The following is a 22,819-nucleotide window of genomic DNA, read 5'->3' as shown; positions in this document are numbered from 1 at the left end:
CCTGAGGCTGTAATCTAACCTGGAACCCTCAAGCTGTGAGGCAGCAGTGCGAACCACTGAGCCACCATGCTGCCCCAAATGTTTAGGCAAGATCAGATAACCTACAGTGCGGAAACAGGCCCTTCAGCCCAACTAGTCCATACCGACCCACTGCAAAATAACTCCCCCAGACCCACTTCCCTCCGACCAAGACACCTAACACCATGGGCAATTCACCAGACCTGCACGTTGTTGTGACTGTGGGAGGAAACCAGAGCACCCAGAGGAAACCCATGCAGACTCAGGGAGAACATGCAAACTCCACACAGACAGTCGCCCAAGGCTAGAATCGAACCTGGGACCCTGGTGTTATGAGGCAGAAGTGCTAACCACTGAGCCACCGTGCCAGCCATTGCTGTGTAACTGTACCCATTGCTATGAACACTCGAGAGGTAGGGTTACTGCTCTGTATTTCAGTTAGCTCAGTGACTGCCCTTGTGGTTTAATAACCTGCAAAGTGAAAGTGATAAACGGAAGCAGACTTGGCAATATGAACATCATCTGTGTAGGAGGAGGACAATGGGACATGGTTTAGATTGCGCAGAGCACCTGGGTTTCTGTCACGCTGAGGTAGTAGCCAGGGTGCATCCTGCTGCCCGAGCCTGCCGGCGTTGCACAGCTGGGGGCTGTCAGTCTCCACCTGGGGAGGTGGACTCACCCCTGGAAATACTGACCAATTTTCTAACTGCCTGCTTTCAGGTCCCAATAGCGCCACCAGGGATGGTGGCCATTGAGGGGATAGCTGCCAGTCTCCAACAATGGGATGCCAACAAGCTGGAGTTATACATCAGTGGGTTGGGGTTTTGGTGGTGAGGGAGAGGAAATATAAGAGATGGAAGACCTTAAGGGGGTAAATTCTGATTGGCATGCCCCCACTGTTGCCCTACACATACATGGTTCTAGATTAGAGTGGTGCTGCAAAAGCACAGCAGTTCAGGCAGCATCTGACGAGCAGGAAAATCAACATTTCGGGTAAAAGCCCTTCATCAGGAATGGCACATATATGCCCAGTGAAGGCTGCCAGGCTGGACACTTAATATGGGATTATTCTGCTCTTGGTGAAATCCCAGTGGCAGTGGGCTAAGGCCTTAAATCCCACTGATTGGTAATGTAACAGTTTCAGTTGGCGCATGGCTAGCAGATGTCTTTCCAGCGATTAATAAAGTTGCAGTGGTGGGTGGGGTGAAAGATGGATGGGTGGGTTGCCTAATTTTATGTCTCACTGACCTACCTGGGGAAATATCAGGGAGCGGGACTGCATAGAAAGAACTGGTATAGAATGGTCTCATTCTATAAATGTTGTGATGTAATATTTGTCATGGAATTGTTCATGGGCTGTGGTGCATAATAGGTAATGGTGAGTAAGCAACTGATTCTACAGAAACCCCTGGGACATAAAATGGAAGTGATTCACCGTCACTGATATTGTGTTGATGTCCAAGACAAGTGTCAGCCACAGTGACATTGGTGATTCAGTATTTTGTAGTCCACTGGCTGCTGATGGCCAGAATAAGAACAGATGAATTGACAGCCATGAATCAACGACTTCTTCAGCTAATCATCAAAGTGGGATAAATTAAATCTCTTAATGGCTGGTCAATCACATTGTTAAGGCTTATTAATGTAATTGTTAAGGTTAAACAAAACAAGTGGTGGATATTAAGTGTGTTTGAGCACATCTAGTTGGGAATGGCTGTGATACTGAGGTGTGAGACTAAGGAAGTGAATAAACTCTTACTGCAAAGTAAAGCTCTGCACCATAGTTTCTCCCTCACCTGCGGCTTTATTAGCTCAATTCATTTCATTCTCTCAGGGGCTCTTGTGATACAGCGGTACTATCTCTATCTCTAAGTCAAGAGGCCTGCGTTCAAGCCCCACCAACTCCAGAGTTATGTCATAACATCTCTGTATAGGCTGATTAGAAACTACACTTTATCCTCTCCCTCAATATTGGTCGCCAGCACAGAGCATAACAGAACTCTTTACCTCAGTGAGCATTTTCTTTCTCACTATAAAGTACACCTATAGGTTTTCTTAAACCATTAATCAGAAGCTTATCACAAAAAAGCAACAAATATTATCTGAACCAAGCTCTTTAAACATAGAATACATGTTTGAAAGATCTTAAACACACAGCAGAATAATGTCTCATTTATTCCACAAATTTACAGCAAGTGAAAGCTAGAGTAATGGCCCTTTTGAATCAAATCTTTGAGTTTGACTTAACATCTTCTGTCTTGTAAACTGTGAAGTCTTCTTACATAAATACTCTCAAATTCAGAAACTTAGATGTTCTGAATGTTTTAAATATTTGCCAGTTTCTGACCAAACAGAAACCCTCACACCAAGTAATTGGACTTTCCCCGAACTGCCTTAACCTCCTTGCTAAGAGAGAAATTGTATTTGCTTTCGACCCTTGACTAGTCTCCTTCAAAAAAACTGCCCTAAAAGCTCTCAGTCTCTGAATTTTTTAAGCTACGATCAATTCTTTATTATTCTAAACCAAAAGCAAGCTCATGCCTATCAATGTGAACACTTCCCCAACCCCTCCCTGTTGAACCCCCCACTGTATCAACAATCTTTTTGCAAAAGTCCAGGGGGCTTGTAGTCTTCTGTTCTCCAGTACATACTGGATTAGGTCATGGTTCCAGAAAAGACACTGTGACTATAAATTTTAAAAAAGACCTTCACAAAAGTAACCAATACCCCTATGCCACTAAAAATTATATGAACGTATCAATAAATCACACACTTTTCAGTGCCTTATGTTATCAATTCCTCATAATAGAAACAGTCAAAACCCACACAATAAATGCAACACAAAATGATGAGATTAATTCTGAAACATCAAGAAATAGTAACAGGCAGAGACCATTTAGTCCAGGGAGCCTGTTTCACCACACAGTATAGTCACAACTGGTCTTTAGGCTTTAACTGCATTTTCCTGCCTGCTTCCTGCCCTGCCTAAATTGACCTTAAATATGTTCAAGAATGGACAATCCAAATTCCATGAAGTCCATGTTATTCATGAAGTGAGTTCTCCTCATTTCAGTCTGAAACGATCAACCATTTATCTTGAGACTCTTTCCCCACTACTCTCAGCACCTCCCCGCTACCTTAAGATTCCTTGACCAGCAGAAACAACTTCTTAACATCTACCCTGTCAGGACCTTCCAGAATCTTGTATGTTTCACCTCTCACTCCTCTCTGGTTCTTCTAGAATCCAGAGAGTATAGGCTCAATTTACTCAGCTGCTCAGCAAAGGTCAACACCTCATCCCTCCCACCCTAATCCCCGGACCAATCGAGTGAACACTTCCTCTTCCGTCTTGAGTGTGAGTGTTCATATCCTTCAGCGTGGATTAAGGTGTGCATGTATTGACCACGTTAGACCACAGAAATGTAAGGGAATAGAGCAAAATTGAATATAACAGGCAGTCAATTCTGACTGACAGATCACAGCTAACCCTTAACATACCTAACATCCATCTTAGAGCAGCAGAGGATAACAACTGTAAACAAAAGGCCCTCTAAATGCAACATTTCTGCCTCATTCTTGAGGTTTCTTGGGTATAGTACTGATAGCCCCTTAATCATGTATTATTTAGTTCTATACTTTAGCCAGTTCCAGACGCGGAATTGTACCTTAGGTTTCTCATCCAGAATCTGCTGACGCACTTCTTTGTGTTTGTCCACCAACTTCTCTTGCCTTTTGCTCTGTGCGTCTTCCAACTGGGGAAACAAGAAACAAATGTGAAGTGCTGTCTGTGGAAAGAGCGATGATTCATTCCAGAGTAGTGGTAAGACACGATCACACACGGCATGCGTGTCTGACGAGCTTTGTTAGAAAAATCGAACCCGAGAGTCACAGGGATCGCAAACTGTGATTAGCCAGAGACTGTTTAACAAAATGCAGACAGCACTGCAACTCAGGTGATGTATTCTCACCATCAACATATCTTTGCCTGTCCTGCTGCTCCTCAGTTATTCGTGAGACACGGTGGCTCAGTGGTTAGCACTGCTGCCTCACAGGGACCTGGGTTCAATTCCAGCCTTGGGTGACTGTCTGTGTGGGTTTCCTCTGGGTGCTCTGATTTCCTCCCACAGACCAACAATAGGTGGATTGGCTGTGCTAAATTACCCATAGTATCCAGAGATGTGTAGGCTAGCATGCTTAGGTAAGGGAAATATGGGGTTACAGGGATAGGGTTGGTGCGTGAGCTGGGCAGGGTGCTCTTCAAAGGGTCAATGTGGACTTGATGGGCTGAATGGCCTGTTTCCTCCCTGTAGAGATTTTATCTGGTGGAAGGATGAGCATTTTCACTTGGAGGGTCCCGAAAATTTGCCATTTGTTAAGCCCCACTTAGAACCAGCTGACCCCTCTTTGACAGAAGTACAATGTGACTGGAATAAGCGCTGGTAGTCAGGCAAGAAGCAAATCTGACCAGGGAATCAATGAAAACATGGGAGAGAGCACGATACTACACTGGAGACCTGGGCGAAGAGGAATTGGATGGTGCAGTAGTCATGGAGGTCAATACGCCACCTATCTGTAATAATCAGGACTCCAACTCATCCAACATTCATATTCCCCAATACAGCCTCATGCACTTAAAAAAAGCTCACACACTACCAGCTCTTCAACGCATCAACCAACACTTCCCTCTCCCTTGCATTTAGAAGCCTGTCAGAAAAGCTGGGGTCACTGTCAGCAAGGAGTCTAGTGCAAACTTGACACGGGGCATAGTGATGCAGTTTCAGGTTTTCTGTGTTAGTCCATGTAAGTATACGGCAGAGTGGGGTTCTTGTGAGACAGGTATCTTGAAGTTTATTTACTAGGCTGCAATATCACAAACTTAAAGTCTGAGTTCTGTATTTATTGATCTTATTGTAAATTATAGATAGATAACTACTATACAAGAGGATGACTGAAGTTCAGGTGGAATATTGGAATATTACATGTTGTGATGCCTGAAAAGGACAGGCCAGTCTGATGTGGAATCTACACCATCATACAACACTTAGCATAGAGCTGGGAGACCATGCTTTCCAACATGGAAGTGCCAGGCCAACCCATTCACCCTCTTGTGACTGTAGCCATGGTGACTCACACAAACGCAGCTACTAAATGTCTGAGTACTATAGTGGAAGCTCAGAGTAGAATCCCTACAGTGTGGAAGCAGACATTTGGCCCATTAGTCCACAGTGATCCTCCAAACAGCATCCCACCTAGACCAAACCCTCTACCCTATCCCCAAAACTCTACATTTCCCAAGGCTAACCCAACAAGCCACAGGGCACTTTAGCATGGCCAATCCACCCTAACCCACACATCTTCTAACTATGGGAGGAACATGGAGACAACCCATGCAGACATGGGGAGAACATGCAATCTCCACACAGACAGTTGCCCGAGGCTGGAATTGAACCTGGGTCGCTGGTGCTGCAAGACAACACTGTTAACCACTGTGCCACCATGCCACCCAGTACAACAGCAAGGCTGAGCAGCAGAGTTTGCAAAGCTGAGTGTGCCTGGTAGACCAGCAATCCGCCCTGTGGGTGCCACTCTGGGTTTTAAGGAGCCACCTTAGTGGCTCCATAGAGCTCGAGGCTCCTGTCCTCTCTCAGGATGCCCTCATTCACCCTCCTACCCTTGACTCTGCCCCATTACCCTCGATATTCTCAACCGGCCCAGATGCCTGCTGCCTACGTTGAAATGGCAAGTGATGCCAGGCTTTGAAAACCCAGAGCTTCTTGAGATCACCCTGGAAGGGCATCTGAGAATGATCAGCCTTCCACCAGCGATGCTGCAAGTCACCGCTGAAGCAATGCACAGGAGGACCAGAACTGGCAAGGAGAGGCACACGCAAGACCAGAATGAGCAAGGTCTCCTCGCACAACACATAGCATTTCATTTATAAATGTGGTTCAGGGTCTTTATTCCGTGACGGGTTTTTATTTTGCACCCTGACCGAATGACGTATGGAAGACAGAGTATGGGGTGTTGGTGGATGGGGAGATAGAATTGTCTTCACCAGTTCGGCACCTGATGCTTTCTTCATGGTCTGTTGCTCATCAGATAAATAGTGGCAAGGGCTAACCTTTTATTATGGACAGGATGCACAAATGGGATCAGACTACCTTGGGTTTTAACACTGCTGCAAAGTAGCAGAAGCATTGCTTCAAAGTGCCAGTGGTCTGCACCATCATATTTCCTGTGGCACCAATATCCCCAGTGTACTGTTGCTGTATGTCCACATAGTATGGGCTTGTGGTCCAGAATCATCAGTCACATAGTCAGGGGATAAGACTTGTTCCCCTAGTTACCACCCTTTGGTTTTGCAAAATCATTCGAATACAGCTGGCTGTATGTATGGACTGCCACATGTGAAGGATGTCACCTAAAGAACATGAGAACTAGGAGCAGAAGAAGCCATTCAGCCCCTCCACCATTCAATACGATCATGGCTGATCGTATCTCAACCTTACCTTCAATTTCCTGCCTGCTCCCATGACCCTACAGCCATTAATAATTTAAAAAACCCTCTATCTCCTCATTACATTTATTCAGTGTCCACCGCACTCAGGGGAAGTGAATTCCACAGATCCATGAGCCTTTGAGGGAATTCCTCCTCATCTCTGTTTTAAATCTTGCTACCCCTTATCCTAAAACTATGACCTCTCTCGTTCTAGATTACCCCACAATTGACTTCTACATGGCCTTGAGCACCTTACGCTGAGGCATCTTACGTACCTCAATTAGATCTTCACTCATCCTTCTCAACTCCAAAGAGTGTAGGCCTGACCTGCTTAACATCTCCTGAAGAAACAAGCCTCTCAACGCTGGAATTAATCAAGTGAACCTTCTCTGATCTGACTCCGATGTAATTCCATCCTTGGTTGATGACTTTAACTGAGGAGCAGGAGAATCAACGTTTCGGGCATAAGCCCTCATCAGAACTTGGACATCCTGTTGAAGGGCTTCTGCCCGAAATATTGATTGTCCTGCTCCTTGGATGCAGTCTGACCTGCTGTGCTTTTCCAGCACCACACTCTCGACTCTGATCTCCAGCATCTACAGTCCTCACTTTCTCCTGACGGTTTTAATCCACATGATGCTTTGTCCGCACCAGCTTGACATGGAGAAAGTGGAATCTCTTTTGGGTTCTGGTACAAGGCAGAGTTGGCACACAACACCATCAGAATGAGATGTATCCACAATCAATGGTTCCCTGTACCCTGAGAACAACTGCAATCGCAGAAAAGCTGCATGCTCTGGAGGAACACCTGAGGAACCCTGCCGAACAATAGCTAGAGAACCCCACACACACTTTACTATCCTCCGTTGTATGACTTTCTGACTTGAGTACACCATGCACAAAACTTGGAGCTCCACCAAAGAACAACGACAATCAGCAGGAACACTGGCAGGCTCTCTCCAACTGCTTCTCTCTGGTAATTGAGAATTAAAACTATTCCTGATGAAGGGCTTTTGCCCGAAGTGTCGATTTTCCTGCTCCTCGGATGCTGCCTGACCTGCTGTGCTTTTCCAGCACCGCTCTGAATTAAGTGCGGCTGTCGGGTTTGTTTCAGTTCTGAAGAAGTCACACTGGACTCGAAATGTTAACCCTGTTTCTCCCTCCACAGAAAGCTTCTCCAGCACTTTCTAGTTTTTATTTCAGATTTCTCACACCTGCAGGACTGTGCTTTTACTTTAATAAGACGTAACTGGCTCTCATTGAGCAGAGCATCTCTTGTGAACGCCCTCTGGAAAACACAAGGTTGCAAATAGCTCCAATTCCAGCCATCAGGCGCAGGGTAAAAAAATCATCTTCACAGCCATTGGCAATGTTGTCCCTGCCCTCCAGTTGTGTCAAGTTGGAGAACAGTAATTCCAGCGGTTTTTGTTATCAGCCTTGAAGTTGATGGTCCTTGCTTAAACATTAGAAATGGAAAAAACAAAATCCCTCCAAAAGACATTAAAGTTCAATTTGAAAGGTAGCAACCACCTCCTGAGGTAACTCTTCAACTCACAACCACAAGTGTCTGTCATCAGCAGCAGCAGCATCACCAATGAGCCTTAGACACCACCTTCCAAACCTATGTCCGTTACCACCTAGAAGGTCAAGAGCAGCAGATACATGGGAACATCACCCCCTGCAAGTTCCCCTCCAAGCCACTCACCATCCTGCCTTGCAAACATATTGCTGTCCCTTCACTGTCACTGGGTCAACATCCTGGAATTCCCTCCCTATTTGTGGGTCTGTGTACTGTAGGTGGACTGCAGCGGGTTCAAGAAGGCAACTAGGGATGGGCAATAAATACTGGTCCAACCAGCAACGCCCACATTCCATGAGTGACTACAAAATGGTTTCTGGCCGAAGTGGACAGTGCATATGATCTCAAAGGCAGTACAGGCGCTATGAGATGTTTTAGCCCACATCATATGGTTACATGTTTCCACCCAAATAACAATTTCTGACACAACTGAACTTACCTGGAAGAAAAAAAAGTTCTCATACTTTCTATGTTTTGCATTTCCTGTTTAAAACTCGTGTGTAAGACTTGGCCATTAAGTCTGCCACATGTTAAAATGTTTGTTATTGCTCTTGGTAATCGTCCCATCAGACCATAGGGCTGCTCTCTCGTAGCGAGAGAGTCAACTGGTGGTGACTTTAACCTGGGGGTCACCACACCACAGTCGTGGGGAGAGGTTCAGAAGAAGGCATCTTCACGGTAACTCCAAAACTCACCGCAAAAACACCTGATTATGAAACGTCGCTTGTCAGGATGTCACTCTTTCAAAACGTTCATGGTTAAGGTTGAAAAATGATCCCCTGTTCTGTTTAGTTCATTGTAATGTCTCCAGCCTCATAAGGAAGCCACATTAGAGTGATGTGCCGTCTCCCAAAGTAAACAGTCCACATTCCTCATTTTGCTTTTTTAGGCTGAGACAGATGGTTCTGATTTAAACATTTTGGGAACGAAAGAGCCTGTGAACTGATGCAGATTCCAGGTTAAAAATACAACTTGCGAGACATCCATTTCTGCAGAGGTTAATGCCATTTCATTCTTTCATCGCTGCACTGGTTCGTGTTTCTCTGTGGAAGTGAACCTCCTCTCTACAGCAACACCAGAGGTGATGTCATGGTCACTCAGTGTGGCCCATTGGTGCAACCTGGTGACGTGCCCTTTGACCCTTTTGATGAGCATGACCTTTGACCTTTTTCTGGGCATTGCTGGTTAGACCAACATTCACTGTCCACCCCTAATTGCCCTGCTGGGAGTTAAGGGTTAAACACATTGCTGAGAGTTTGGAATCACATGTAGGTTAAACTAGATTTCCTTCCCAAACAAAAATGAACCAGATGGGTTTTTATACAATCAGTTACATGGTAGCATTTTTTAGTTTCAGACTTTTCTTTGAATTCAAATTACCACCCTCTGCCACAGTGGGGTTGGAACACACACTCTCCCAGAATGTGCTTCTGGATTAACAATATTATCACTGCACCCACTAGAGTGAGGGTACTCTGGGCGTAAGCCCCAGTGTGTGTTGGAATTAGGTTGCGAAAGATCAGGCTGCTCCAAATCCATCTGTGCAGAGTTGGTCAATATCCCACAATGCAAATGGTCAACCTCAAGAGGACTGATGTTGGCACCATTTATCTAGTAGTCAAGAGGCCAAGATTGAGGTGCTGCATGGAATACCAGTCAGGTGAACATTGCTTGGCAGTACAGAATAGTATGGAAGCAAACCATTCGGCCCACTGAGTCCACACTGAACCTCTGGAGAGTACCCCACCCACTTATTCTGTATTTCCCACGGCTAATCCATCTAAACTGCACATCCTTGGACACTACGGGCAATTATCATGGCCAATCCACCTAACCTGCACATCTTTGGACTGTGGGAGGAAACTGGAGCACCCAGAGGAAACCCACGCAGACACGGAGAGAACGTGCAAACTCCACACCAGTTGCCTGAGGCTGGAATCTAACCCGGGTGCCTGGTGCTGGGAGGCCGCAGTGCTAACCACTGAGCCACCGTGCCGCCCTAATTTTGTGAGATTATTTGTCCATACACTGTGGGCATTGCTGGTGGGGTCAGCATTCAATGTCAATTCCTAATTTCCCTGGACAAGGCAGTGATAAGCTGTTTTCTTAATCATTGCAGTCCTTGGAGTGCAGGACCACTCACAATACCATTGGGGAGGGAGTTGCAAAACCTAAATCAAATTGTCCAACGTTAGATGTGATTCCGCGATTGGACAGAACTTGCTAAATAATCCGGAATGTGTGAAGCGATACACTGGGAAAGACATTAGGACCATCAGTCGAGTTTGTTGTGTGGTACACATGGGTATACTGCAAGTTACATATACAAGGCCCTGTTGTGACGCAATAAAACAAGTAACAGCTATTCTCTGGTTCATTTCTCAGGGTAATGCTTTGATAAATCTGAGTCAACCATCCTGATTTTGTTATTTAAGAGAAGCTCATCCGTCATCTAACTGCTGTATTCTCCATAGCAATGCCTCTGCCAATCAGAGTACACTTGCCAACCAATCAGCAGTCTCCTCTCTTGCATTTATTTTCTCTCTACATGGCTAATCCTGTGAATTATCCCGATGAGTGCAAGTCAGAAAGATTTTTTTTTCTTAGCAAGATGTGACCAAGCGACTGCTTTTAATACTGTGTGTCTGAAAGTGGTCAAAAACTTCCATGCCTTCTCCAGCAGCAGATTAGCACAGGCCCGAGGCAGAAAGGTGTGTTCTATTGGAGGTGAAAGGAAGTTGTTCTTTACAAAACAAAGATGGTGAGTCTCGGAGGCTCAGCCAAGGATCGCATAGGACACGGAGTTTGTAAATTCTCTGTTCTAGCCAACGGCGAGTGAGACAAACAAAATCAGTGCGAGGGAACAAAGTTGGATCAGTTCCAAATGGGTGTGGAATTTGGATGTGGCCGTTTCAGTGAGTGGGCTATGTGTGATGTGGAGGTGCCAATGTTGATCTGAGGTGGACAAAGTTAAAAATCACACAACACCAGGCTATGGTCCAACAGGTTTATTTGGAAGCACTCGCTTTCAGAGCACTGCTCCTTTACCAGTAGCTGTGGGGAGCAGGATCATAAGACACAGAATTTATAGCAATAGTTATAAATTCTGTGCCTTACGATCCTGCTCCCCACAGCTACCTGATGAAGGAGCAGCGTTTCGAAAGCTAGTGCTTCCAAATAAACCTGTTGGACTATAGCCTGGTGTTGTGGGATTTTTAACTTTGGGGTATGTATGACAGTGAAACTGAAGCCAAAATGGGATTTCTTGGAGGTTGCTGAAACAGATAGTTGACAGTGTGAGCAAGATGTACAGTGTAGGGTCCAGCCTAACTTTGAAATAAGATTTGACAGGGTCAGGTTCAGCTTGATACACCCAAACTGGAGATTCAATAAAGGGTCAAAGACACTGCGTTTCTGATGGACCACACCAAATGGTTTGCGTTCAAGCTTACACAGGCTCTGAGAAACAGGCCATTTGGCCCGACAATCCCATGCTAGCAAAAATACCTGTATTATCTTACACAAACGTGCTTGCCAGATATCTTGTATAAAGAGCAATGGATGGCTCAGTAGTTAGCACTGCTGCCTCATAGCACCAGTTCAACTCAACCCTCAGGTAACTGTTTGTCAGTGCACGTTCTCCCTGCGTCTGCGTGGATTTCCCCCGGCTACTCCAGCTTCCTCCCACATCCCGAAGATGTGCAGGTTAGGATGGATTGGTCATGCTAAACTGTCCATAGTATCCAGGGATGTGCAGGCTAGGTGGGTTAAATGATGAAGGGTTTTTGCCCGAAACGTCGATTTCGCTGCTCGTTAGATGCTGCCTGAACTGCTGTGTTCTTCCAGCACCACTGATCCAGACGCTAGGTGGGTTAGCCACTGGAAATATGGGGTTACGGGGATAGGGAAAGGTCTGGGTGGGATGCTGTTTGGAGGGTCAGTGCAGACTTGATTGGCTGAATGGCCTCTCTCTGCGCTGTTGGCAGTCTATAATTCTAAAATAAAAGTTAGCAAAGACACAGATCAAATCAGATTGAAGAATCAAAATGCCCTGCATGTCACTGAAGCCAAGTGACCAGAATGGCTGAATTCTGCCAATCTGAAAATGGGAGGCTGTCCGCCAGTTAGTGGGAAGCACCTTTTGTGGGAACAACACCCAAAGGGGGAAATCATTTCTCAGGAAGGGCACGGAGCCGGAATTGGCAGAGATGGAGTGTCTCAGGTCTTCTCAGACTGAGCTCTGTTTTATAAGATCCAGCGAAAATACTCAGGATTGATAATCCTGCTGAGGAGTGGATGTGATTCATTTGCTAGAGAAACACGACCTTTCAGAAGATCCATGTGATCAGCTTTCTTTTCAGTCTTAGCTTCGTTCTCTACAGATCCTGTACTTTATCAGCCAGGACCCTTCAAATGAAGAATATCATTACCTGTGGAGCTGGCTCCCTCTGCTGGACACACAGGTGAAGCCAGATGAGAACAAAGCTGGAACCCACGATCAGTGAGATAATTGTCTTCTTTATAGATATGCATCAGTTACCTTTCCTTATTTTTTATATATATGCATTTATCCTGTTTATACACACTGTTTCACTTCATGTTTTTTGTCTGTTTAATTCTCCCTTTGCTATGTAAATATGATTTTTGATGAAGTTGTTCACATACAGTAATCACATACAGTCACTGCAGGGTAAGCAAATCACGCTCAATAGTTGTTTGCGAACACATCGTACAATCACTTCACATAATTTGTACACTAAGAACCCCAAAGGCTTAAAGTTTTTTTTCCCCGAATCTTCCCGACTTAAAGCAGGAAAGAGGAACTGACATCCTTCTGCCTTCCTACAGGAGGTTTATGGCCACATTGGAGAGTATTGAAAAGAGGTTTACCAAGATGGCACCTGGATTGGAGTGTCTTAGCGACAAGGAGAGGTTGGACAGATTTGGATTGTTTTCACCCGAGCTTCAGAGGCTGAGGGGCAACCTGACAAATGTATATAAAATTATCAGAGGCTTGGTAATCGGAGTCTTTTCTCCCAGGGTGGAAATCTCAAATACTCGAGGGCATAGGTTCAACGTGTATCACGGAATCCCTATAGTGTGGGAACAGGCCCTTTGGATCAATAGGTCTACACCAAACCTCCAAAGTCCCACCCAGACCTCTTCCCCTACATTTACCTATGACTAATGTACCTAGTCCACACATCCCTGAACACTATGGGCAATTTAGCCTGGCCAATCCACCCTAACCTGCACATTTTTGGACCGTGGGAGGGAACTGGAGCGCCCAGAGGAAACCCACTCAGACAAGGGCAGAATGTGCAAATTCCACACAGACAGTCACCCGAAGCTGGAATCAAACCTGGGTGCTGTGAGGCAACAGCGCTAACCAATGAGCCACCATGTGAGGGGGAAAGTTTAAAGGAGATGTGCAAGGCATGTTTCTTTACATAGAGGGTCATATGTGTCTGATACATGGTGCCAGGGAAGGTGCTGGGAGCAGATATGATAACAACATTTTACAGGCATTTAGACAGGCACATGTAGAGGCAGGGAATAGGGGGATATGGATCACGTGCAGGCAAGTGGGATGAGCTTAGAATGGCAGCATGGTCAGCAAGGACATCCTGGGCCCAACAGCCTATCCAGTGGTGTCCTGTCTTTTTTTATTCATTCGCGGGATGAGGGTGTTGCTGGCTGGGCACTTATTGTCCATCACCAATGTTCCACATGCCCACTGCTGCTGAAGACTGCATAAGTTTTACAATGCCTTTTAATCAGATGTACTGATAATGTCAGTGGTCTACCAATCTAGAACCCAGTCTAAGTGTTTTGGAGGCATGGGTTCAAAACCCAACACAGCGTGTTTGAATTCATTAACAAACAATCTGGAACAATAGGTGTAGTAACAATTATCGATAGCTGTGAAAACCCATCTGGCTCACTAATGACAGTAGACATTAAGAAATCTGCTTTCCTTACCTGGTCTGGCCTACATGTGGCTCTAGACTGACAGCAAAGTAGTTAACTCTTAACTGCCCTCTGGGTAATTAGGAATGGACAATAAATGCTGACCTGGCCAGAGACCCCCTCACACCATGAATGAATAATACAAAAGGGTTAGGAGAGCTCTCATGTAGCAGTCCATTCAGCCAAATGTGTGGCAGCGTTGCAACAAAAATAAACAGAATAGGTTGATAAGGCCTTATGTCTCAATAAATTTTTAAATAGACACGGTACAAACTAATCACCATGAGGTGAACAATGAATGTGATGCAGTGGTAGCGACCCGACCTCTCAGCTAGGAGGCTTGGGTTCAAGTCCCCACCTGCTCCAGAGGTTGATTGGAAGGGCAGCACGATGGCACAGTCGTTAGCACTGCTGCCTCACAGCAACAGAGGTTCAATTCCCGCCTCAGGCAACTGTCTGTGTGGAGTTTGCAACATTTGCCCCGTGTCTGCGCGGGTTTGCTCCAGTTTCCTCCCACAATCCAAAGATGTGCAGGTCAGGGTGAATTGGCCATGCTAAATTGCCCACAGTGTTCAGGGATGTGTAGGTGAGATGCATTAGTCAGGGGTGAATAAAGGATCATGGGAATGGGTTTGGTGGGGGGGGGGGGGGGGGGGGGGGGGGTTACTCTTCAGAGAGCCGCTGAGGACTTGTTGGCCCATAGGGCCTATTTCCACACTGTCTGGAATCTATAAAACAATATTTGTCACCTACCCTTTTGATTGACTGCACCACTTCATGAATGTAAGATCGGATGATTTCAGTCTTCTCCCTGCAATCAGATAGTAAAGTGTGTTCAGGTATTGAATTCAATGCACCATGCATTTTTTTTTGGTCTGCCTGTATTAATCTCTAGCACAACAGCGTCAGTACAAATTCAAGTGACAGATCTTTGAAAAGAATAATCCTTAATGTTCTGAATCAGTCATGTGAACTGAACATGAGGTTACAAAGAATTAATTCAGTGATGCTTAGATACAATTCTAAACTGTGACTACTGTATATTATTCAATCAGTCTACAGCTAATGTGTCCTCTTCAATCGTAGATCTAACTTCCTGTGCACAAAAGGCCAGAAAAGTAAACTTCCTTTATGTTAAACATCTTCACAATACCTTCAATGTTTTTAGCCATTGTTCTATTCATCAAAACGCACCTTTATCTAAGCCTAATACATCAATTTTATCCTTTGCAAGTGATATTTTGAAAAACCATTCCCACCCTTCTGTATGTTCACCATATCCCAGCAATTCTGAGGGATATCTTCAAATTGAACATGCTGAAGAGAGTATCTCATTGCCGAAGATTTACAACTTGCATGTTTCAGAAAGGATGCGAAGAATGCCACATCTCAGACCAGCACAACTTGTACTGTGGGAGGAAGGGATGTTGATTGGTTGGGGCATTGCCATGGAGAAAATAGTGAAGAACTATGGGCTCCCAATGCTACTTGTAAGTCAAAAAGAAAGATGCAAGGCTTGAACAGTTTCCTTTTGTTGACAGAGAATGGGTCTCTGCATTTGAATACACATTGCAGGTGTAAGTGGGCTGCTTTGCAAGCTTGGCTGATTGTCCATGCGAATGCTTTGGCCAAACGATGTCAATGTGCCAACCAATCAACATCCTTTCCTCCTGTAGTATAAGTTCGTTGTGGGCAGTGCTTGTCACTGGCCACTCGGGTGTTTTCCTTTCTTCCTGGTGGTGGAAATTGAATAAAGATTCGTGCACCTTGTGTCTCTCACTGTGTCTCACACCTGCACACACACAACATGGGTGCTGGGGGAAAATAAGCGGTAGTGTGGGGAGAGAGAAAAAATAAACAGGCGTGTCAGGGGTTCTGATCATTCTGAAAAAGAAAAAAATATAAGTTGTTGTGATGGTCTGAAATGTAATATTCTTGCATTTGTCCTGAAGAGGGTACAGTGGTAAGATGTGGCCACATCACTCTTTTCAGCAACATTCACGTTCTGTACGAGTGCACAATTGTTTATATATCCAATTCCCTCGTGAAAGTCACTATCGAATCTGGTTCCATCATTGTTTGCACATTCTCCCCATGTCTGCGTGGGTTTCCTCTGGGTGCTCCAGTTTCCTCCCACAGTCCAAAGATGCGCAGGTTAGGGTGAATTGGTCAAATGAAATTGCCCATAGAGTTAGGTGCAGGGGTAAATACGGGGAATGGGTCTGGGTGGGTTACTCTTCGGAGGGTTGGTGTGCATTAGTTGGGCTGAAGGGCCTGTTTTTACACTGTAGGGAACCTAGTCTAATCTAAACCATTTGAAACTATAACACACTGTGTTGAAAAAAAACACCTAATTTCCTACTTGGTCCTTTCGTCAATCCTTTTAGAACCGTGTCCTCTAATTATTGATCCTCAGGCCACCATCTATTCTATCCAAATCCCCACATAATTCTGAACACCTCGATGAAAGTTCCTCTGAACTTTCACAGCTGTAAGGAGAACAATCCCAGTTTTCCCAGTCTCCCCACATCAGCCTAAAATGTCGTGTGTTTGTCAATTTTGTGGTAATTGTTCAATGAGTGAAACAGTGATGATTAGAATTGTGAGGGATAGCAGAGTTCTGCATTCAGCAGATATTTTCTTGAGAGTTGCACTGACTTGCCCTTTCGAGGATTCTGGATTAGAGTGGTGTTGGAAAAGTACAGCAGTTCAGGCAGCATCCGAGGAGCAGGAAAACCGACGTTTCGGGCAAAAGCCCTTCATCAGGAATAGACTAAACAATCATGGACAACAGCATTGAGAGATTGGACATTCTTTAAAAGGACCGCGTTTATATTTTCTCAGTGAAACGTGCAATGGGGCAGATCTTCAATTCGGTGGTGGGGCTAATGCATTCTCCACTGACAGCAATTTCAAATATGACGTGCATTTCTTTTGTGAGGAATGGGATCTGGGTGTGGGATGTGGGAGGGTTAGTGCAACTTGGCTTTTCAATACATCTTGTGTACGATAGAGGGCAAGTCTAACTTCCACTGTCAATCACCTCCCAGATGTGAAGTTATACACTTTGGTGTGAAAAACAAATAGGAAGTGTATTATTTAAATGGTGAGCTGTAGGGACGTGTAGCTGTACAATGCGATCTAGGAGTCCTTGTGCACCAGTCAATAAAAGTAGACAGACAGGTGCAGTGAGCAATTAGGAAGGCAAATGGTATATTGGCTTTCACTGCAAGAGTTGGAAGTAGGGATGTCTTACTTTTGCTATATGGGTCTTTGGTGAGACCTCACCTAGAGTACTGCATGCAGCTTTGGTCTCCCTACTAAATAAAGGATTGACTTGCCATGAAGGGAGTGCAACAGAGGTTTAACTAGGTTTCTATTGGAGATGGCAGGACTGTCCTATGAAGGGAGATTGGTCTCCTGTTAAACTTGAAAGGGTGCAGAAAAAATTTGCAAGAGTTTAAGTGACAGGGAGAAGCTGAATAAACTGGGGTTATTTTCCCTGCAGTGTCAGAGGCTGAACGATGATCTTATCAAGATTTATAAAATCATGAGAGTATGGATAGGGTGAATAGGCAAGGACATTTTCCCAGGGTTTAAGATGAGAGAGGGCATAGATTTAAGGTGAGAGAGAACAGATATAAAAGGACCTAAGGGGCAACTTTTTCACACAGAGGGTGGTGTGTGTATGGAATGACCTGCCAGAGGAAGTGGTGGAGGCTGGTACAATTCCAGCATTTAAAAGGCAGCTGCATGAGTATATAATGTGAAGGGTTTAGAGGGATATGGGTCAAATACTACAAATAGGACTAGGTCAGTTTAGGATATCTGGTTGGCATGGACGAGTTGGATTGAGGGGTCTGTTTCTGTGCTGTACATCTCTATGACTCTATTACTGGGCCGGCATTTATATTGAGATGAGAAGGATGAAAGGGGATCTGAGTGAACCTCATAAAATTCTCACAGGGCTGCAAAGATTGCATGCATGTAGGATGATTCTCCCGGCTGGGGAGTCTAGAACTAGGGGTCAAAGTCTAAGGGTACATTTAGGACTGAGATGAGGAAACATTTTATCACACAAAGGACTGAGAACCTGTTGAATTCTCTACCACAAAGGGCTGTGGAGATCAAGTATATTCAGAAAAAAACAGATTTTTTTCAGATTTTAATGGCATCAAGGAATAAGTGAAGAAATCAAGAATACAGTGGCTCAGTGGTTAGCATTGCTACCTCACAGCACCAGGGACCCCAATTCAGTTCCAGCCTCGGGTGACTGTCTGTGTGGAGTTTGCACATTCTCCCCATGTCTGCGTGGGTTTCCCCCAGGTGCCCTGGTTTCCTCCCACAGTCCAAAGATGTGAAGGTCAGGTGAATTGGCCAGGCTAAATTGTCCATAGTTTTAGGTGCATTAGTCAGAGGGGGGTGGGTTACTCTTTGGAGGGTCGGTGTGGACTTGTTGGGCCGAATGGCCTGTTTCCACACTGTCGGGAATCTAATCTAGTCCAAAGACGTGCACGTTAGGGTGGATTAGCCCAGTAAATTGCCCCATTGTGGCCAGGGATGTGGCTCAGTCATGAGAAATGTGCAGTTACAGGGATAGGGGGATGGGTCTGGGTGGGATATTTTTCGGAGGGGCGGTGTGGACTCAATAGGCCAATTGCCTGCTTCCATGCTCTAGGGATTCTATGATGTGATTCTACGTTTATTGAGACAGAGGACCAGCTGTGATCACTCTGAATGAGGAAGCAGAGCTGAAGGGCCAAATGGCCTATTCTTGCTCTACTTTTGTAAGGAAGCAAATCTCTGGGCATGATTGAAGCATCAAGCACGAGACTTTGGGGGCAGGGTCAATTCTCTGTGGCAGCTGAGCATGAAAAAGTTGACACGTAAGTGGTGCTGGTTGAGGCTCCTGATGTTCACCACTACCCTGCTCAGAAAACTTGGACCAATGTCTATGGTTGTGACACCAACAAAGCCTGTGTAACATCCCAAATTATGCTCAGCAACAGCTTCGCAAGTCAACTAATAATACATTCAGCATTTGTGAGGAAGGGTCACCAGACCCGAAATGTTAACTCTAATTTCTCCCCAAAGATGCTGCCAGACCTGCTGAGCTTTTCCAGCAATGTCTGTTTCTGTTTTTGATGTCCAGTATCCGCAGTTCATTCGATTTTTAATGCATTAAGATAGCTCACCGCCATTCCATAGGTTTCTGCCGACACTGATGCGCAGGATTAAGGGGGCAGCGAATATACTTCAGAGATAAAACAACCACAGAGGGAGAATTATACAAAGGGGAGGGGGTGTAGGGCAGATTGTGATATTACCCACCCCACAGAAAAGGCAACAAAACTCACAAAGTGCATCAGATGTTCACGTTCAGAGCAGAACGGCTTCTTCTATTTGATTTAAATTACAATCGGAACTAAATCCTTGGACAATGAACTGCAGCATTCGCAGGAAAAGAAAACCTTTCCAATCACGCACGGCACAGCTGGATCTCAGGAAAGCCACAGCAGATTTGGGAGGTGGTTATTTGCCAATTGTTTAAGTATGGAGACACACACGCGGAGATGGCAGTGAGCTATTTACAGACTCCATAATCTCCGCCAGGAAGAAAGAGGCAAACAAACTGCTACTATCACTCCCATCCTGCTGTGTCTATGAATGTGGAGCCTTGGTTTATTATCACACTTGCAACGACAGAGTTCTGTTGGAAGCCACACCATTATGTATTAAAAAAAAACTGAATTTTATTCTCAAGACATTCGTTTCAGGTTCAGTTTTGGCAGGGCAGGATTTTTGGTGTTTACCTACTCTGACCTCAGAATCACCGAACCCTGCGAAACCAAGAGAAATGCTCTCTGTTGCATTTTTTCAAATGAGATTATAACTGACTGAATTGATCCCACATATACAATGCCTTAAGCAATTTGCAGAAAATGGCAACCTTGGGAAGTTCTGCCGCAAAAACTGGGAAGGGATCTTTCAAAAGGGAACGGGATGAGTTGCTCCAGGGGAAATAAAGAATTGCAAAAGGGGCAAGGAAGTGGAACAATTTGGACACTGCCATTTCAGTGACTATAGTCTCATGATCACTTGTTTGTCAGGGATTAATTAACTCCAGGAGTCAGCTTATTTAAAACAGTAAAACACATTATAAGTTAAAAATCAGACATTAAAAAGACCTGATTTCTGAGAGTGCTGGTTGCAGATCCAAAGCAGATGAACTCTCAGACAGAGTCACAACATTGTATACAGACAGCATGTGGGGTCCTTAAGACCATTAAACACAGGAGCAAAAATTAGGTCATTCAGTCCATCAAATCTGCTCCGCCATTCAATCATGGCTGATAAGTTTCTCAACCCCATTCTCCTGCTTTCTCCCCCTAACCCCTGATCTCCCTGGTATTCAAGAACCTATCTATCTCCGTCTTAAATACTCTCAATGACCTGGCCTCCACAGCCTTCGGTGGTAGTGAATTCCATAGATTCACCACTCTCTGGCTGAAGAAGTTTCTACGAGGAGAAAGTGAGGACTGCAGATGCTGGAGTATCAGAGCTGAAAATGTGTTGCTGGAAAAGCGCAGCAGGTCAGGCAGCATCCAAGGAGCAGGAGAATCGACGTTTCGGGGCTTATGCTGTGCTTTTTCAGCAACATATTTTCAGCAGTGAAGAAGTTTCTACCTCAAAGGTGAACTGTTTTAAAGGCAAAGTACACAATAGTTCTCTCAAAGAGCTGGTACAGGAGAGGTAGGCTGAATGGCTTCCTCGTGTACTTTTAAGATCAAATGACTGTGGTACCTTATCAATGGGAAGACAGTATTTAAGAGCGATGTGAGACCTGATCATATAATAGTTGTGTGAACTCCGCAGCTATGGCAGGTATATGGAGTTAGGTCAGAGATTACCAATGAACCTCAATGAACGGTGGGAAAAGGCTTGAGGGGCTGAACGGCCCACTCCTGTTCCTTTGCTTCTATAAATAATTAAACGACAATAACACGGCAATATGAAACTAGTCCCAGACCCCCTACCCTTTCCCCTGACCACTACATTTCCCCCCGGGCTCGCCATGCAGTTCCCTTTTAAAAGAAACAATATAAAAAGCCTTTGGAACGCCACTGTTTTTTTTCTGAAATGGTACTCCATCAAACACTATCATTTGGGAGAAACTGACCGACACATGAGCAGAAACAATTTTCAAAACATTCATCGTCAGCCTTCCGGCTCTTTTGATGGACACTGCCGGAAAATGAGATAACCTTCTGGGCTGACAACCAGCAATTGAGGATCTACAGCAATTGCCTACGCTTCGGAAAATACAGTCTATTTGTCTGTCATGAATAAAGAGATAAAACTGCTCATGTCTGTCTTAAATACCAAGGTCACTGACTGAGGATCTTAATCGAAGAGTAGGAGTTACTTGCTCCTGAAGACAATTAGACTGAGGCAAAGTTCTTTATCGTGTGGTTCATGGGCACCACATAAATGTGTGGTTTTTCTTCAAAGGGAATATTTTAATCCTTGTGACAAAAGCCAAGTCTTTGTCCACTGCCACAAAGGGAAACAATTTCTGTCTTACCATATATTTTGAGGAGGACCAAGTGCGACTTGAAATTTCCCTCTTGATGAAACATTTCTTTTCAGAAGGTTCCCTCTCACCAGGTCTCCCTCTGCCACAGAAGGACTATCATGTGGCTAGTAATTTCTTTGAAAGAAGAGGTTGCTTTTAAGTTCAACGTAATCGTCAAGCTTTTGCCAGGAACTGGGTGCATTCAAGTCAAGCTGAGGCAACTTGTGGAATTCTGCCCCTTATTAATCCTTCAAGAGTGGGCAATGGGGAGCATTCAGAAATCTTCAGCCGGGCAGTCTGAATGAGTTAGATCAGCTCGTTTGAAATAAGAGGTGGTATGTGAATGGGGACGGTGGCAACTCCTCTGTTGACTTCCAGGGACGGTTCTTCCATTTGAGGAATGAAAGATTGTGTTGCTCACCACCTTGAAGGACCTTGGGTCGGGGAGGGGTGGGGTTTGCGGTGGATGGGGACTCTAAAGTGTCGCTCTCTGCTCTCCCTGGCTGCACATCTTTAAAACAGTATTAACATTTCAAAGCAAAAGCACAGAGACTTTGCCGGCAGGATACCGTCAAAGCCACCCTGAAGACCGAAACAACGCATCTCATGCGCAGAGACTGAGGACGACTCACTCTTCCATCTGGTTTTTGTCTTTCGATTTCGCCTCCGTTATCTTCTCCTGGCGCTTCTTGTCCATCTTCTTCTTCAGTTCCTTCTTCTCCCTGGAAAGAACAGCAGAGGAAACATTGACTCGCCTCCGCAAATTTCAGCCGGGGACAAAAAGTTACGAAAGTTACATGTCAGGGGCTTACTTTTCACAGAGCTCCCTTAGTTTCTTCAACTGGTTGGCTTGGCATTCCTCAGCGATTTCTGTCAGCTTTTGCACGAGCTGTGAAAATTAGAAGTCAACAACAGGTGAACTTTATGGCAGGGTTACTGAGGTCCTATTTTCCTGTCACAGATCAAGAGAGAAGGGATAGTGTTTGCACTTCTCTGATACGTCCCTGTATAAGACTAGATACCTTCATTTCTAAGGGAACATATGAGGAAGGAACAAGAGTTAGTTGCTTGGACCTTCAAGCCTGCTCCTCCGTTGAACAGGAACACGGCTGATCCGATTTGAACCTCAACTCTATATTCCTGTATATTCCTGATAATATTCCATCCCAACCATACA

General features: G+C 45.0%; 1 protein-coding gene across 2 annotated transcripts in view; it reads right to left on the bottom strand.

Annotated features, from left to right (window-relative positions):
• Nucleotides 1-22,819, bottom strand: part of LOC132819522 (1-phosphatidylinositol 4,5-bisphosphate phosphodiesterase beta-1) — an 893,680-nt gene that overhangs the window by 45,235 nt on the left and 825,626 nt on the right. For both annotated transcript variants that reach the window (XM_060831077.1, XM_060831078.1), the window contains exons 29-32: nt 22,455-22,531; nt 22,275-22,364; nt 14,820-14,877; nt 3,684-3,770 (exon numbers count right to left, since the gene is read on the bottom strand). In XM_060831077.1, coding sequence (XP_060687060.1) covers nt 3,684-3,770; nt 14,820-14,877; nt 22,275-22,364; nt 22,455-22,531 — 312 coding nt within the window. The remainder of the gene's footprint in view (nt 1-3,683; nt 3,771-14,819; nt 14,878-22,274; nt 22,365-22,454; nt 22,532-22,819) is intronic.

The sequence above is a fragment of the Hemiscyllium ocellatum genome, chromosome 10, assembly GCF_020745735.1.
Source record: "Hemiscyllium ocellatum isolate sHemOce1 chromosome 10, sHemOce1.pat.X.cur, whole genome shotgun sequence".
NCBI classification, from domain to species: Eukaryota; Metazoa; Chordata; class Chondrichthyes; order Orectolobiformes; family Hemiscylliidae; genus Hemiscyllium; species Hemiscyllium ocellatum.
Note: the sequence above shows the minus strand (reverse complement) of the source record. Positions and strands in the feature narration are given on the sequence as shown.